General features: G+C 41.6%; 1 protein-coding gene across 5 annotated transcripts in view; it reads left to right on the forward strand.

Annotated features, from left to right (window-relative positions):
- Positions 1–171: 171 nt before the first annotated feature.
- Positions 172–13122, forward strand: part of Grk4 (G protein-coupled receptor kinase 4) — a 71715-nt gene continuing 58764 nt past the window's right edge. For 4 of the 5 annotated variants that reach the window (XR_009057249.1, XM_057771641.1, XM_057771639.1 and 1 more), the window contains exons 1-4: positions 172–821; positions 1270–1365; positions 5481–5593; positions 6671–6745. Coding sequence is in view for 4 of the 5 variants with exons in the window: in XM_057771641.1 (XP_057627624.1) it covers positions 770–821; positions 1270–1365; positions 5481–5593; positions 6671–6745 (336 nt within the window). In the remaining variant the exon portion in view is untranslated. The remainder of the gene's footprint in view (positions 822–1269; positions 1366–5480; positions 5594–6670; positions 6746–13122) is intronic. The other variant, XM_057771640.1, reaches the window with a different exon arrangement.

Here is a 13122-nt window from a genome sequence, read left to right on the forward strand (position 1 = left end):
ATAACTGCGTCAGCTCCCAGTACCTCGCGAGAAGTACGCAAGTCTTGTAAGACACCGCACAGTAGCTTTATTGGATTAAAGACTACAACTCCCAGGAGGCAGCACTCCCGGACTTCCTGGCGCTGGGCCTTATGGGATCTGTAGTGCTCTCGTGAGCAGCTACAGTCTCCTCAGGCGCCAACCCAAGGGGAGCTCTCGAGCTCCCTCTGGAAGCCGTTAGCCGGGGCCGTGCTGCCGTGCGAGTTATCTGGCGGCCGCGGCGGCGGCGGCTGCTGTAGCCGTCGCCGCCGGAGACGGCTCTCCCGTTAGTGAGCTCCCCTGTGGAGTGGGGCGCGGCGGAGGCTCAGTGCCGCCCCAGGACCCGGCGCTGAGGGAAGAGTTACGCGCCCTGGGCTCGGGCGATGATGCTAGGGGCTCGAGCGCCCGCGCACCGGCGCCGATAGCGGAGGCCCCTCGCCCAGACAACGTAGCTGGAGCCCGTGGCGAGCCTTCCCCGGGCCTGCCTTTGCGCTCACGGCGACGGCGGCGGCGGCGGCGGCGGCGGCGGCGACACTGGTGGCAGTGGTGGCGAAGGAAGAAGAAGCGGAGGAAGAAACGGCGGAGGCGGCCCAGCAACCCGAAGCCCTGTCCCCCGCAGGACGAGGCATGCCCAGAGCCTGCGACTGTGGCTCTCGGGTCTCCTCCCCGCCAGCCTTCCCCGCCTCCGTTGCCTACACCTCAAAAAGTTCGACCTCCGCCACCGCAGCGCCGGCGGCGCAGACGGCGGGCCATGGAACTCGAGAACATCATGGCCAACACCCTGCTACTGAAGGCTCGTCAAGGTATGTGTACTCCAGGCGCCCGGTCTCCCCGAAGGTAATGTTTCCTAGGAACTCCAGTCCAGGGAATCCTGATCTCGGTGGGACTTTCACATTGTCCTCTAAGGGAGTTTTGATCCCACCAGAACCAGTCCTGGCTTCGTCCTACTGCTTGGCAGGTGTCAGCAAGTGGTCACTGGTCTAACCTTTATTGTGTTTCTTTGTGTTGTCCTGGCTGCCCTGGAACTCCCTCTGTAGACCAGGCTGACCTCCAACTCAGAGAGATACACCTGCCTCTGCTTCCAGAGTGATGGACTTAAAGGCGTGAGCCACCACTTCCCAGCATAAACACATCACTATTAAGCCACAAACTTTCCTTTCTTGCTCATCCCCAAGAACATAACAAGACCCTGTCTGAAAAATAAAAACAAAACACAATTTGAAATCTAAATCTTGATCTTTTTAAATTTAGCAGGACTTAGCAAAAAGAGTGGTCGTAGTAAAAAATGGAGGGAGATCCTGAAGCTGCCCCCAGTTAGCCTGTGCTTTGACCTAAGATGCTCCATCGGTGAGTAAGTAGTGCCATCTTATATCTATAGGGTATCTGACATTCAGCATTACTTAGATGTTACTAATTCTTTATTTTCCTTATAACTTCATTTAGCCTTTTGTGTGTAGGAGAGACTTTGTTTTCTAGAGTGCAGTCATGAAAGTTGATGGCTGACTTTTTTATTAATAAAAGTTAGTATATATTGAGACTACAGAGTTAGATCAGTGGTTAAGAGCACTTGCTGCTCTTGCAGAGGGTCCAGGTTTGGTTCTCAGCATCCACATAGCTGCTCACAATTGTCTGCAGCTTCAGATTGAGATACCGTCTTCTGCCTCCTCAGGCCCTGTGCATATGTGTACAGACATATGTGCAGGTAAAGCACCCATACACCTAAATTAAAGACAAATTAATCTAAATTTTTTAAAGCTATGTCTATGTATGGCTTTGTGCATATGAATGCAGTGCCTGTGGTAGCCAAAAGAAGGTGTTAGATCTCCTGGAGCTAAAGATTGATTGGATCCAAGTCCATGCTGATCCAAGTAGAGACATCATAAACACAGCTAAGTCCCATTTCTGTACCTTTTGTTTGTTTGTTTGTTTTGTTTATCTTCTTGGGACTTGAAGGCCAGAGATCTAAGGCTACTCATTTTCAAAGCATCCCTGGCCTGCCTTCTGATACTGCTGTCCAAATAATTCAAGAGGAGACGGTGGCAGTCTCTGCATTCTTACTATCCTGGGTAGGGTCCAGCATGTGTTAGGTTACTGAGAGAGAATGTGTTAAAGGAAGCATGTGTTAACTGCTAGGGGGAGCACATGGTGTCCTCCTAAGGAAAATGTGAAATATGAAATGGTGAAGGTGCTCTGACCTCAGAATACAATCTCCATGAGGTAGAGACAGTGCCCTCCGAATACTTGAAGGGCATTTAGGTTAAAGAGAAGCCTTTCTCATTGTTGACCAACGGAGGAGGGAAACTGGAGTGAGAACTCCTGTTTTCTGCACAGCAGAGGGACTCTGACCTTAGGTCTTCTCTGAAGTGACCAAGAAACAACCACAACAGGAACAGACTCAGCCAAAACTCAGGCTGAGCTACAATTGTCCGAAGAATGGTTCTAAAGATTATTATGTCTTCTTTTTTAATACCAACTACAGACAGTATCAAGAAAAGAAGAAGTGTAAAGAGGAAGCAGTAACCTGCATCTCAGCAATGAACTTCCTATTAGGGAGTACCTACCAATTCCTCTGGGCTTAGACATTCCAGGGTATCTTTGAGTTCTCCTGTAGGTGGAGACAGAATCCATCTTTGAACTGACCTTCTAATTTTGGAGAATTAAATCGCTGGTCATTGATGACTTGTAGATGTGCACAATTCAATGCTTTATTTAGACATATTTTTGAGACATACATTTATGTAGGCCAGGCTGAAATTGAACTTACTACATAGACAAGGATGACCTTGAACTTCTGATATTGCTTTTACCCCCCCTCCAAGTGCTAAGATTATGGGCATGTACCACCATAATGGTATATATGATGCTAGGGATGGAACCTAAGGGCATTGTGCATGTTATATATATAAATATAAAAATACTCTGCCTACTGAACTCAAATCCTAGCTCCCTTGCCTAGACATTTCCATATTTAGACCCAATGATTTCAAATGAATGGCTTAGACTCCCAGAATTACTTGCTATTAATAACTCCGTAGTGGAGGGATTTGTTATGGTTTGCTCATTTACTGTGATTCTTCAGCTTTAGAGTTACTTTTGGGACACCAGCTATGTTTATCCATTTCAAGTTGAGAGCCACTGTCTTAGTTAGCCATTGTGAAAATACTGTGGCCAAAAGCAACTTGAGCAGGAAAGGATTTATTTAAGTTTACAACTCTTAGGTCATACTCCCTCACCAAGAGAGGTTAGGGCAGGAATCTGGAAGTAAAAACTGAAGCAGAGGCCATGGAGGAAAGTTGGTTACTGGCTTGCTTCCTGTGGCTTGCTCAGTTTGCTTTCATATATACCCCAGGACCACCTAAACGGGTGGAACCACCCACAATGGGCTCAACCATATCAATCATTAATCAAGAAAATGGCCTACAAACTTACCTATGGGCCAATTTTATGGAGATATTTTTCAATCAAGATTCTCTCTTCTGGGATTGGAGAGATGGCACAGTAGTAATGAATGCTGGTTGCTCTTACAGAGGATCTGGTTTCAATACCTAGTACCCACACTGTGGCTTACAAACATCTGTAAGTCCAATTTCAAGGGATTCAGTGCCCTCTTCTGACTTTCAAATATTCACACACATAAAATAAATTTAAAGAAAAATTTTCCTCTTCCTAGATATGTCTAGGAAGATTTGTGTTGACAATAAACAACCAGCATAGCCACTGCTAGGAGAGCAACTGGCCTCCTTTTCTGCTGTCATTCTCCCATCTCCCTCTAGCCCCCCTCCTCTCTCCTTCCCTCCATTCCATTCCCCCTTTCTTTCCCCACCCCCTTCTATTGTTTTTAATTAGCATAGAAAATAATGGGCCTATGCAGTAGTACCCATATTTAATCCCAGCATTCTGGAGACAGAGGCAGAAGCAGGTGGATCTCTGTGTGTTCTAAGCCAGCATGGTTTACATAGGAAGTTGTAGGCCAGCCAGGACTACATAATGAGACCCTGTCTCATAACAAACCAAACAGAAACAAAACAAAGTAATGGGTTTCACTGTTACATTTTAATCCGTATGTATCATTAGACTTTGTTCTAATTTGCCTTCCCCTGCTGCTGAACATGGCTTTCTTGCTGAAGATTTACTTGTTCTAAATAATGCTTTTGTTTTAGAATTTTTTTAGGGGTGGGGTAGGGTTTGAGACAGGGTTTCTCTGGGTAGCCCTGGCTGTCCTAGAACTCACTCTGTAGACCATGTTGGCTTCAGACTCATAGAGATTGCTTGACTCTGTCTCTGGGATTAAAGGCATGTGTTGCTACCATCTGGCTGAGCTATTTGGAACCTTGTTTTATATTCTTTTTGACACAATTCTGGAACATTAGGGTTTTATTCTCAGAACAGTAAGGTAAGGAGAGGCAAGGGCTACAATATTTTCTATGGAAAAGAAAAAATAAGCAAATAACTATAAAAGGGAAAGTTAAAAATCACTGAGCATAAAAAAGCAAACAAATCAATAAACATAATTTAAATTTTGTTTGCAAGTATAAAAAGTATGAGGATGGAGAGAGGTTTTAAACTGATTAGTTTAAAAACTAATTCTAATTTAGTACATTGCTGCATATGCAGTTTGTTCTAGATACCTAGAGTGGGTAAAGTAAGTAGAAAGTTCCCTTTATGCTTCTGCCTTCCTTGTGGATGGCTATCCCTAGGGCTTATCTATCTCCTATATATTTTATTTTTGAGAAGAACAATCTATTTCAAGTTAAACTTTGAAAATCCTTACAAATATTAGTTGTTTTTGGATGTATCTTAGTGTTGGTTGGTTGGCCGATTTTGTTTTTTGAGACAGAATTTTAGCATGTAACTCAGGCTGCCCTTGAATGTATAGTCCTTTTACCCCAGCCTCCAGAATGGCAGGATTATAAGCATATGCTACCACACTCAGTTCTGCCTATTTTGTTTTTATTTATTCCTTTTTTATATTTGTGTGTGCATGTGTCTGTACATGTTTGTGTATGTGCATGTGTAGTTTAGACAACAACATTAGGTGTCTTCCTTGATCATTCTCCACCTTAGTTTTTGAGACAGAGTAGCGCACTGAACTTGGAGCATGGCAATTCTTCTAGACTGTCTGGCCAGTGAGCCCCTGGAATCTGCCAGTCTTCACCTCTTCAGCCCTGGGATTACAGGAATACACCACCGTGCCCAGTTTCTTATGTGGGTGCTTCATATATGAACTCAGGTTCTCATGCTTGTGTAGGAAGCACTTTACCAACTCAGACATCTCCCAGCTTCTACTTTTGTCTTTTAAATGTATAATCACTCAATTTAAATTAGTAAAAAGAACAAGTTGTCTAGAAATAATAATAGAAGTAACATTTTGACTTTCATTATATTGAGTGAAAACAGAAAGTAGATTCAGAATAGAACTAAGTAGGTAGTAACTACTATGCTTGTTTCTCCCCTTTACCCAGAAAAGGATTTTAGCAGCCTTTGTGACAAGCAGCCAATAGGAAGACTTCTTTTCAGACAGTTCTGTGATACAAAACCAGCTCTAAAGAGATGCATTGAATTCTTGGATGCAGTGGTGAGTGATTCATCTCAGGGTTGCATGTTTGCTTTTGTACTTTAAGATATTAAAAACTAGACTTTAGATATTAAAAACTAGAATTGGTAGTTGCCTTGATGTCATATTTCTCTCCTCCTCTCCTTCCCTCTTTTTGAGACAAGGTCTCACTTTGAAACCCAAGCTGGTCTGGACCTCACTTTGTAGATCAGGGCTCTTAAAATGTATCTTGGCCCGGCCTTGAACTTGTAGCAGTCCTGCCTCCAACTCCTGATTGCCGAGGTTATGGTTCTTAATGAGTACTTTCTGCATATGAAAAAACATCAAGAAATGAATGCTGCTCTTCATCTTGCTTTCTCCTTTAAAAAACTATTTTATGTCTGAGAACCTGCATGTTTGTGTGGATGTGTGCCATATGTATGTCTGGCCCCCTTGGTGGTCAGAAGATGGTATTGGATTCTTTGGAACTGGAGTTACAGGTTATTGTGAGCCACTATGCAGTTTCTGAGAACTGAATCTGAGTCCTCATCAAAAGCAGTAAGTATACTTAACTGCTAACCATCTCGTTAACTCTGTTTTCTCCTTTTTTATAAGCTTATGGGCCAGTACACTGTCCACAGAGGGTACATCTTTCCTGCTCAGTTTAATCTTTTCCAGAAACACCTTCGTGGAAGGTGTAGGATATGTTTCCACGGTGGGCCTACATCCAGTCAAGTTGACAATGGAGATAGGGAGATTAACACACCAACTTCCACTCAACTTTTTTTTCCTCCCCGAGACAGAGTTTCTCTGTGTAGCCCTGGCTGTCCTGGAACTCACTCTGTAGACCAGGCTGGCTTCAGACTCATAGAGATCAGCCTGTCTCTGCCTCCCAAATGCTGGGATTAAAGGCATGCACCACCATGCTGGCTCTCCCTAACACTTTTACCCTGGTATTGTACTTACATTTTTGGAGAACTATTTAAATTTAACCCATAGAACTCTTTTCTGGTTCAGTGGGTACTTTGTCAGTTCATAGGTCAGATAATTTAAAGCATTACGAAATATTGTTGGTGAGTAAAATCACTAACCTTTTTCTTTTTCCTAATCTCCACTCAGGCAGAGTATGAAGTTACCATTGAAGAGGAGCAAAGAGAGTTTGGGCTAGCCATCTTAAATAAATTCTTCAAAGAGGTATGGTTTCTTCTTTCTAATAAAGATTTTTTTTTTTATAAGTAACAAAGTGTATATAGCTCTTTTTTCTTTTTAAACTTTTTGGAGAAGATATAACAAATACATTATACTTTCAATTTCTTACAAATGTCTCTCTTTTGTATTTTGTTTAGATTAAGAAATAACAAATCTTTTAAAATATTGATTCAAAGAATTCTGTTTTATTTGCCTAATTTTGGATAACATTTTTTTCCTGAAAGTTTTTATAAGTCTTAGTTTTTATTCTTTTTAAAAAGACAAATCCATTTACTTATTTGTTTGTTTATTTTTATTATATCTTAGTTCGTTATATTTATCCACATCCATAGAGGCAAGGGGTCCCTCTGTGCAGCACTGGCTGGCCTGGAACTTTCTTTGCCTACAGACTGGCCTCAGACCCACAAGGACTACTTACCTCAAGGACTGTTGAGATTGAAGGCATGCGTTACTATGCCTGGCCAAATCCCTTTTGTTTTAATGTGTACCCCAGTGACTCTTCGTATACATTTCTCTTTAGTTTGTGTGTGTGTGTTTATCACATCACATCACAATGATTCTCTAGTTTTTTTGAGTTTAGTCTTTAAAAAAAAAATGTTAGTGGGTGTTTTGTTTATTTGTGCACCACATGTGCACAAAAGAGGGAACCAGGTCTCCTGAAACTGAAATTACAGACAGTTGTGAGTTGCTTTGTGGGTGCTGGGAATTGAACCTGGGTCCTGTGGAAGAGCAGGCAGTAGGTGCTCTTAACTGCTGAGTCATCTCTTCAGTCCCAGTTTTTATTTCTCTTTTCTTACTAGGTTCTTAAAGTTTAGGGTATTGCCGTATTAATATAAGTATTGTCCCATGCCAAAGTAGTGTCCCATGACAGGGGTAGAGGGTATATCCCAGCATGATAAATCTAACCACTTGCCACCAAAGAAAGCTTTTCGTTTGTTTGTCTTTTGTTTTGAGACAGGGTAAATTTGTATAGCTTTGAGTGGCTAATTCTCTCAGCAGTCATTAGTTGCCTATAGTTTTTTGTCGAGGGGTGGGATGCTGAAAAATTTTACTGCTTTTGGTTAACATGTCTATTAATATATCATTTTTCTGGTCTTGTTTATGTAGCCATTTCTGTTTCATAGCAGACTTCCAGGTATTCTGGCTCTTATAGTCTTTCTGCCCCCTCTTCTGTGATATTCTTTGAGCCATTGATACGGGAACTGTAATATAGATATATCTTTTTTTGAAGTATTTAATTTTTTGTGTGTGTGTTCATTGGTGTTTTGGCTGCTTGTGTGTCTGTATGAGTGTGTCAGAAACCTTAGAACTGTGGTTACAGGCAGGTGTGAGCTGCCATGTGAATACTGGGAATTGAACCTAGGTTCTCTGGAAGAGCAGTCAGTGCTCATAGCCTCTGAGCCAACTCTCCAGCCCTAGATAAACTTTTCTTTTCTTTTTTTTGTTTTTGTTTTTGTTTAGTTTTGTTCTGTTTTTCAAGACAGGGTTTCCCAGTGTAGCTCTGGCTATTCTGGAACTCACTCTGTAGACCAGGCTGACCTGGAACTCATAGAGATCCACGTGCCTCTGCCTCCCAAGTGCTGAGATTAAAGTCAAACCATCATCACCTGGCTGGATACATCTTTTGAGATTAGGCTCCCAATGATCTCAGCAACACGTCCAACTGTGGTTTTCTATGATAATCTCCATTTGCTTTATAGAGAGGCTTCTTGAATGAGGAGTGGTAGCTAGATTTATCTGTGGGTATAAGGATGAGATTTAGAATAAGGTAAGAGATTATGTTTATTTTAGTCACTGTTATGTTGTGAAGTGAAACTTAAGTCCTTTGTAAATCTAGACCCAGATCAGGAGCCAATGTTTTCAGCAAAAGCAGCTTATTAAAACTTGTTATAACTGAAATTAATGCTATAAATAACTTCCTTTCTGATTGGTAGGTTATTTATCAGTACTAGAGAGATGGCTTAATTGCTAAGAGCTTACTGTACATGCATGAGGACCCAAGTCTAGATCACCAGCACTCATATAAAATATTGATACATACCTGTAGTTTTAGTTCTGGGTCAGTGGAGATATGAGCAACTTAGGGGCTTGATGGCCAGTCAGTAAGCTCCAGGTTCAGTACACACATCTATATGTATACACAGAGAGACAGAGATAGAGAGAGGCAGAGATCATCCTCAGTTCTGGGAAGGGTCCTATATTGTAACAGTAGAAGTGTTACTAGCAATGGTAGTTAACATTAGTGACTACTTTAAGCCTTATATATGTAATAAATCACTTCATCTTCACAACAACCTGGTGATGTACTTACTATTTTTATGTGATTGGATTGAAAGGCATAGTTACATAACGTATCCAAACTTGCACAGCTAGTAGATATCGGTGCCAGGAGCCAAACATGTAGAGACTGAGGTATCACATGGGAGAAGGACAGGGACTGAATTGTAAAACCAAAAAGTCAGCATTGTCGAAAATAGGGGGAAATGGGGATAGAACAATTTGAATAAGAGGGAATCAAAAATAAGAAGTGGAAAGATTCTGATTGTCCTTTAGCACAGTAGAGTAATTATTAGTTGAAATACCCCGATATGTTTCAAATTGACTAGAAGAGTATGAGATTCTCAGGCTACATCAATAATGATTAGATAGAAATGATAGAGATAGAAATTCTTATTACTCTGATTGATGAATACACATTGCTGTATAGGCATTTAATTACTATAATGTACTCCATAAAAATGAACAGAGTTTTGGCTAGACATGATGGTGCACATCTTAAATCCCAGCACTCGGGAGACAGAATCAGGTGGATTTCTGTTTGAGGCCGGTTTGGTTTATATAGTGAGTTTTATCTAGGCTAGCCAGGACTACATCCTGAAACTCTTACTCAAAAATTAGCAAAAAACAATAAAAGATAATACAAAGTTTAAGGATAATATTAGAGAAGGGCAAAAAGAGAATGTAGGAAGGGGCACGCCTATTCTCTAGACCAGTGGTTTTCAATCTATGGGTCCACCTAAGACCATTGGAAATAGCAGATAGCTTACATTATGATTCATAATAGTAGCAAAATTACACTTATGAAGTAGTAATGAAAATATTTTTATGATTGGGGTCACTACGGCATGAGAAACTGTATTAAAGGGTTGCCGCATTACGAAGCTTGAGAGTCACTGCTCTAGGTGGACATTAATCCTTTCAGGAAGGCTCTGTACTTGTGACCTAAACATTTCTTGAAGATCCTAGATCCCCATATCTCTGAAATGCCAGCTAAATCTCAACCTATAGCATTTGGTGAAAGATTTTTGTGAACTTCCTTTTTTTCCCTTTTTAAAAATGTATTTGTATGTGTGTGGTATGTGTACATGTATGTATGTGCTTGAGTATCAGTACACATGTGTGCATGTGCTTCTTGAGGCCTGAGGTTGATATTAGAATCTTCCTTGATTGTTCTTCTTTTTAAAAACATTTTTAAAATTTATTTTTGAGATTTAATTTTTGTTTTATATGAATGGTTGTTTTGCCTGCATGTATGTCTGTATGCCATGTGTATGCAGTGCCCATGGAGGGTAGAAAAGGGTGTCAGATCCCTTAGAACTGGAGTTACAGATGGTTGTGAGTTGCCATGTGGTTTCTGGGACCCAAAACTGGGTCCTCTGGAAGAACTAACTGCTAAATCATCTCTACAGCCCCTTATTTTATTTTTGATGTATATATGAGTGTTTTGCCAGCATTATATTTGTACACAACTTGTATGCAGTGCCTTAATGAAGTTAGAAGAAGGTGTCAGACTCAGGTGGCTGTTCCGACCCTGGATTTCCACATGACCCTCAGTAGCAACATGGGCCACAGACTTCAACACAGATTCTGGCTGTGATAAGACCCAGACATGGTCCTTAGCAGCCCCCTTGGTGGCAGTAGCTGGTTCTGGATGTCACTGTGTCCCCAGGTGGTGGCACCGGCCACCCAGACCAGCATAGCCCCAGAAGCAGCATGGCCTTTGGACACAACATGGCACCAGGTGGCAGCCCAGACCTAATGAATCCACATAGCTCCCTTGGTAATAAAAGCCATGGACATCAAGACAGACCCTGACTGCGTAGGGTCACAGACCCAGATATGGTCCCCAGCCCTGACCAGGAAGTCACCATGGCCCTGAATAGTAGTATGTGCCTCTTAGATCTGTATGGCCCTTAATGCAGCATGGTCTCTGGGCACCAATATGGTCCCAGATGGCCGATTAGACCACAGGAAACCACATGGCCCTCGGTTGCAACAGAAGCAACAGAAGCCACAGACATTGACTCAGACCCTAGCTGCAAGTCCACGACCCAGACATGACCCTCGGCAGCAGTGCATGGCCCTGGGTGGCAGCACAGGCCACTCAGATCAGCATGGCTCCAGTGGTGTCATGACTCTTGGACACCTACATGGTTACTGGCTATTGTTATTTATCATTTATTAAAAATTAAAACTTGGGGATAGATGTTAAGGATATAAACCTGAGAGAGCCAGGTGGTGGTCGTGCATGCCTTTAATCCTTTAATCCTTTAATCCCAACACTTGGGAGACAGAGTCTTCAGAGTTCCAGAACAGGCTCCAAAGCTACGGAGAAAACCTGTCTTGAAAAACCAAATAAATAACAAACCTGAGAGAACTGCAAGTGACCATGACACATCACTACCACCCATTTCCTGGCTCAAAAAAGGCATGTAACCACATGGCCCCACCTCTTCCTCTTCTGAGGACCTTTTTTTCTCTTCTGAGTCCTTCAGGGAACTCTGTGATTCATTCCAGTCAGCTGAATGTGAACCCTGCCTCTCAAACCAATGCCCGACTCCACTGGATATCAGACCACAATACAGACAAAATTCCCATGACATTTCTCCCTTTTTGTAAGAATGATTATCAGGTATTGTCTAAATAGAAAGGAAAGTTATTAACAAAATGAAACTATACAGTAAGAACAGTTATCTAGTAAGAAATACATTCATAACATCCAGTCCATTTGTATTTGTCAAATTTAGAGAAAATCCTTCATTTGCATTTTCTCCTGATAAATCTAAAGTTTCGTACCTAATTTACTTTGTTTTGTATTTTTAATTTTTTTCCTAATTTACTTTCTTACAAGATTAAGGAGCACTGTAAATGTCTTCAACATCATTAAAGATCTGAGACGGGGGGCTGGAGAGATGGCTCAGAGGTTAAGAGCACTGACTGTTCTTCCAAAGGTCCTGAGTTCAATTCCCAGCAACCATATGGTGGCTCACAACCATCTGTATTGGGGTCTGGTGCCCTCTTCTGGCCTGCAGACATACATGGAAGGAATGCTGGATACATAATAAATAAATAAATATTAAAAAAAAAAAGATCTGAGATGGAAATATTACCTGAGCAAACAGACATGCAGAGCAAATAATTTTAAGAAATGACAGAAATAGCTGGCTGCCTGGACAGTGGTCATCTTAGGTTCCTCAGTGATGTTGATATATCCAGCTTTGACCTGTAACTTTGGCCTATAGGCCTAGAATATCTGACAGACATTTTTGAGAAGCAGGAAATTATGAGTGACCATCCTACCCTGTCCTTTTTTTTTTTTTTTGGTTTTTCGAGACAGGGTTTCTCTGTGGTTTTGGAGCCTGTCCTGGAACTAGCTCTTGTAGACCAGGCTGATCTCAAACTCACAGAGATCCGCCTGCTCTGCCTCCCAAGTGCTGGGATTAAAGGCGTGCGCCACCACCACCCAGCCATCCTACCCTGTCTTTGGCAATGCTCGGTAGTTGCTTTTTTTGTGTTCTGTTTGTCCAGTTTGGACAGCATACTATCAACAATTGAGGCAAGGGCAGCTTCTTGCCCAAATGGTTAGCTTTTACCGCAGAGAAGATAAGCTCCATATAGAGGTACTTCGATGCCCAACATCCTTTGTTGAAGTAGAACAGTGCTACATGGAGCTGATGTGTCTCATTGTAAAGAAAAGCCTGATGTTATGAAAACATTTTAAATGCTATATTATGTAGGTCTTTAAAGTGTTTGAAGACCACCTATCTAAAATATATCTCTATAACCTTGAAAACATACCTAACATGACTATAAGTTTAATAGTTATGAATGATTATTAACTTGTATGTTTTTATTATCTTAAATAACTTTCAAGGGATAAAACTTTACATTAAATGCACTGTGTAGGTACAATATTTTAAACAAAAAAATAGAAACATATATATGGTATAACAAAAATAACCTTAAGTTTGTATCAATATACAAAAATATCTTAATAGAAGAAACATGCCGGGCAGTGGTGGCACATGCCTTTAATCCCAGCACTTGGGAGGCAGGGGACAGAGGTAGGTGGTTCTCCGGGA

The sequence above is a fragment of the Chionomys nivalis genome, chromosome 6 (genome assembly GCF_950005125.1).
Source record: "Chionomys nivalis chromosome 6, mChiNiv1.1, whole genome shotgun sequence".
In the NCBI taxonomy this organism is placed as follows: domain Eukaryota; kingdom Metazoa; phylum Chordata; class Mammalia; order Rodentia; family Cricetidae; genus Chionomys; species Chionomys nivalis.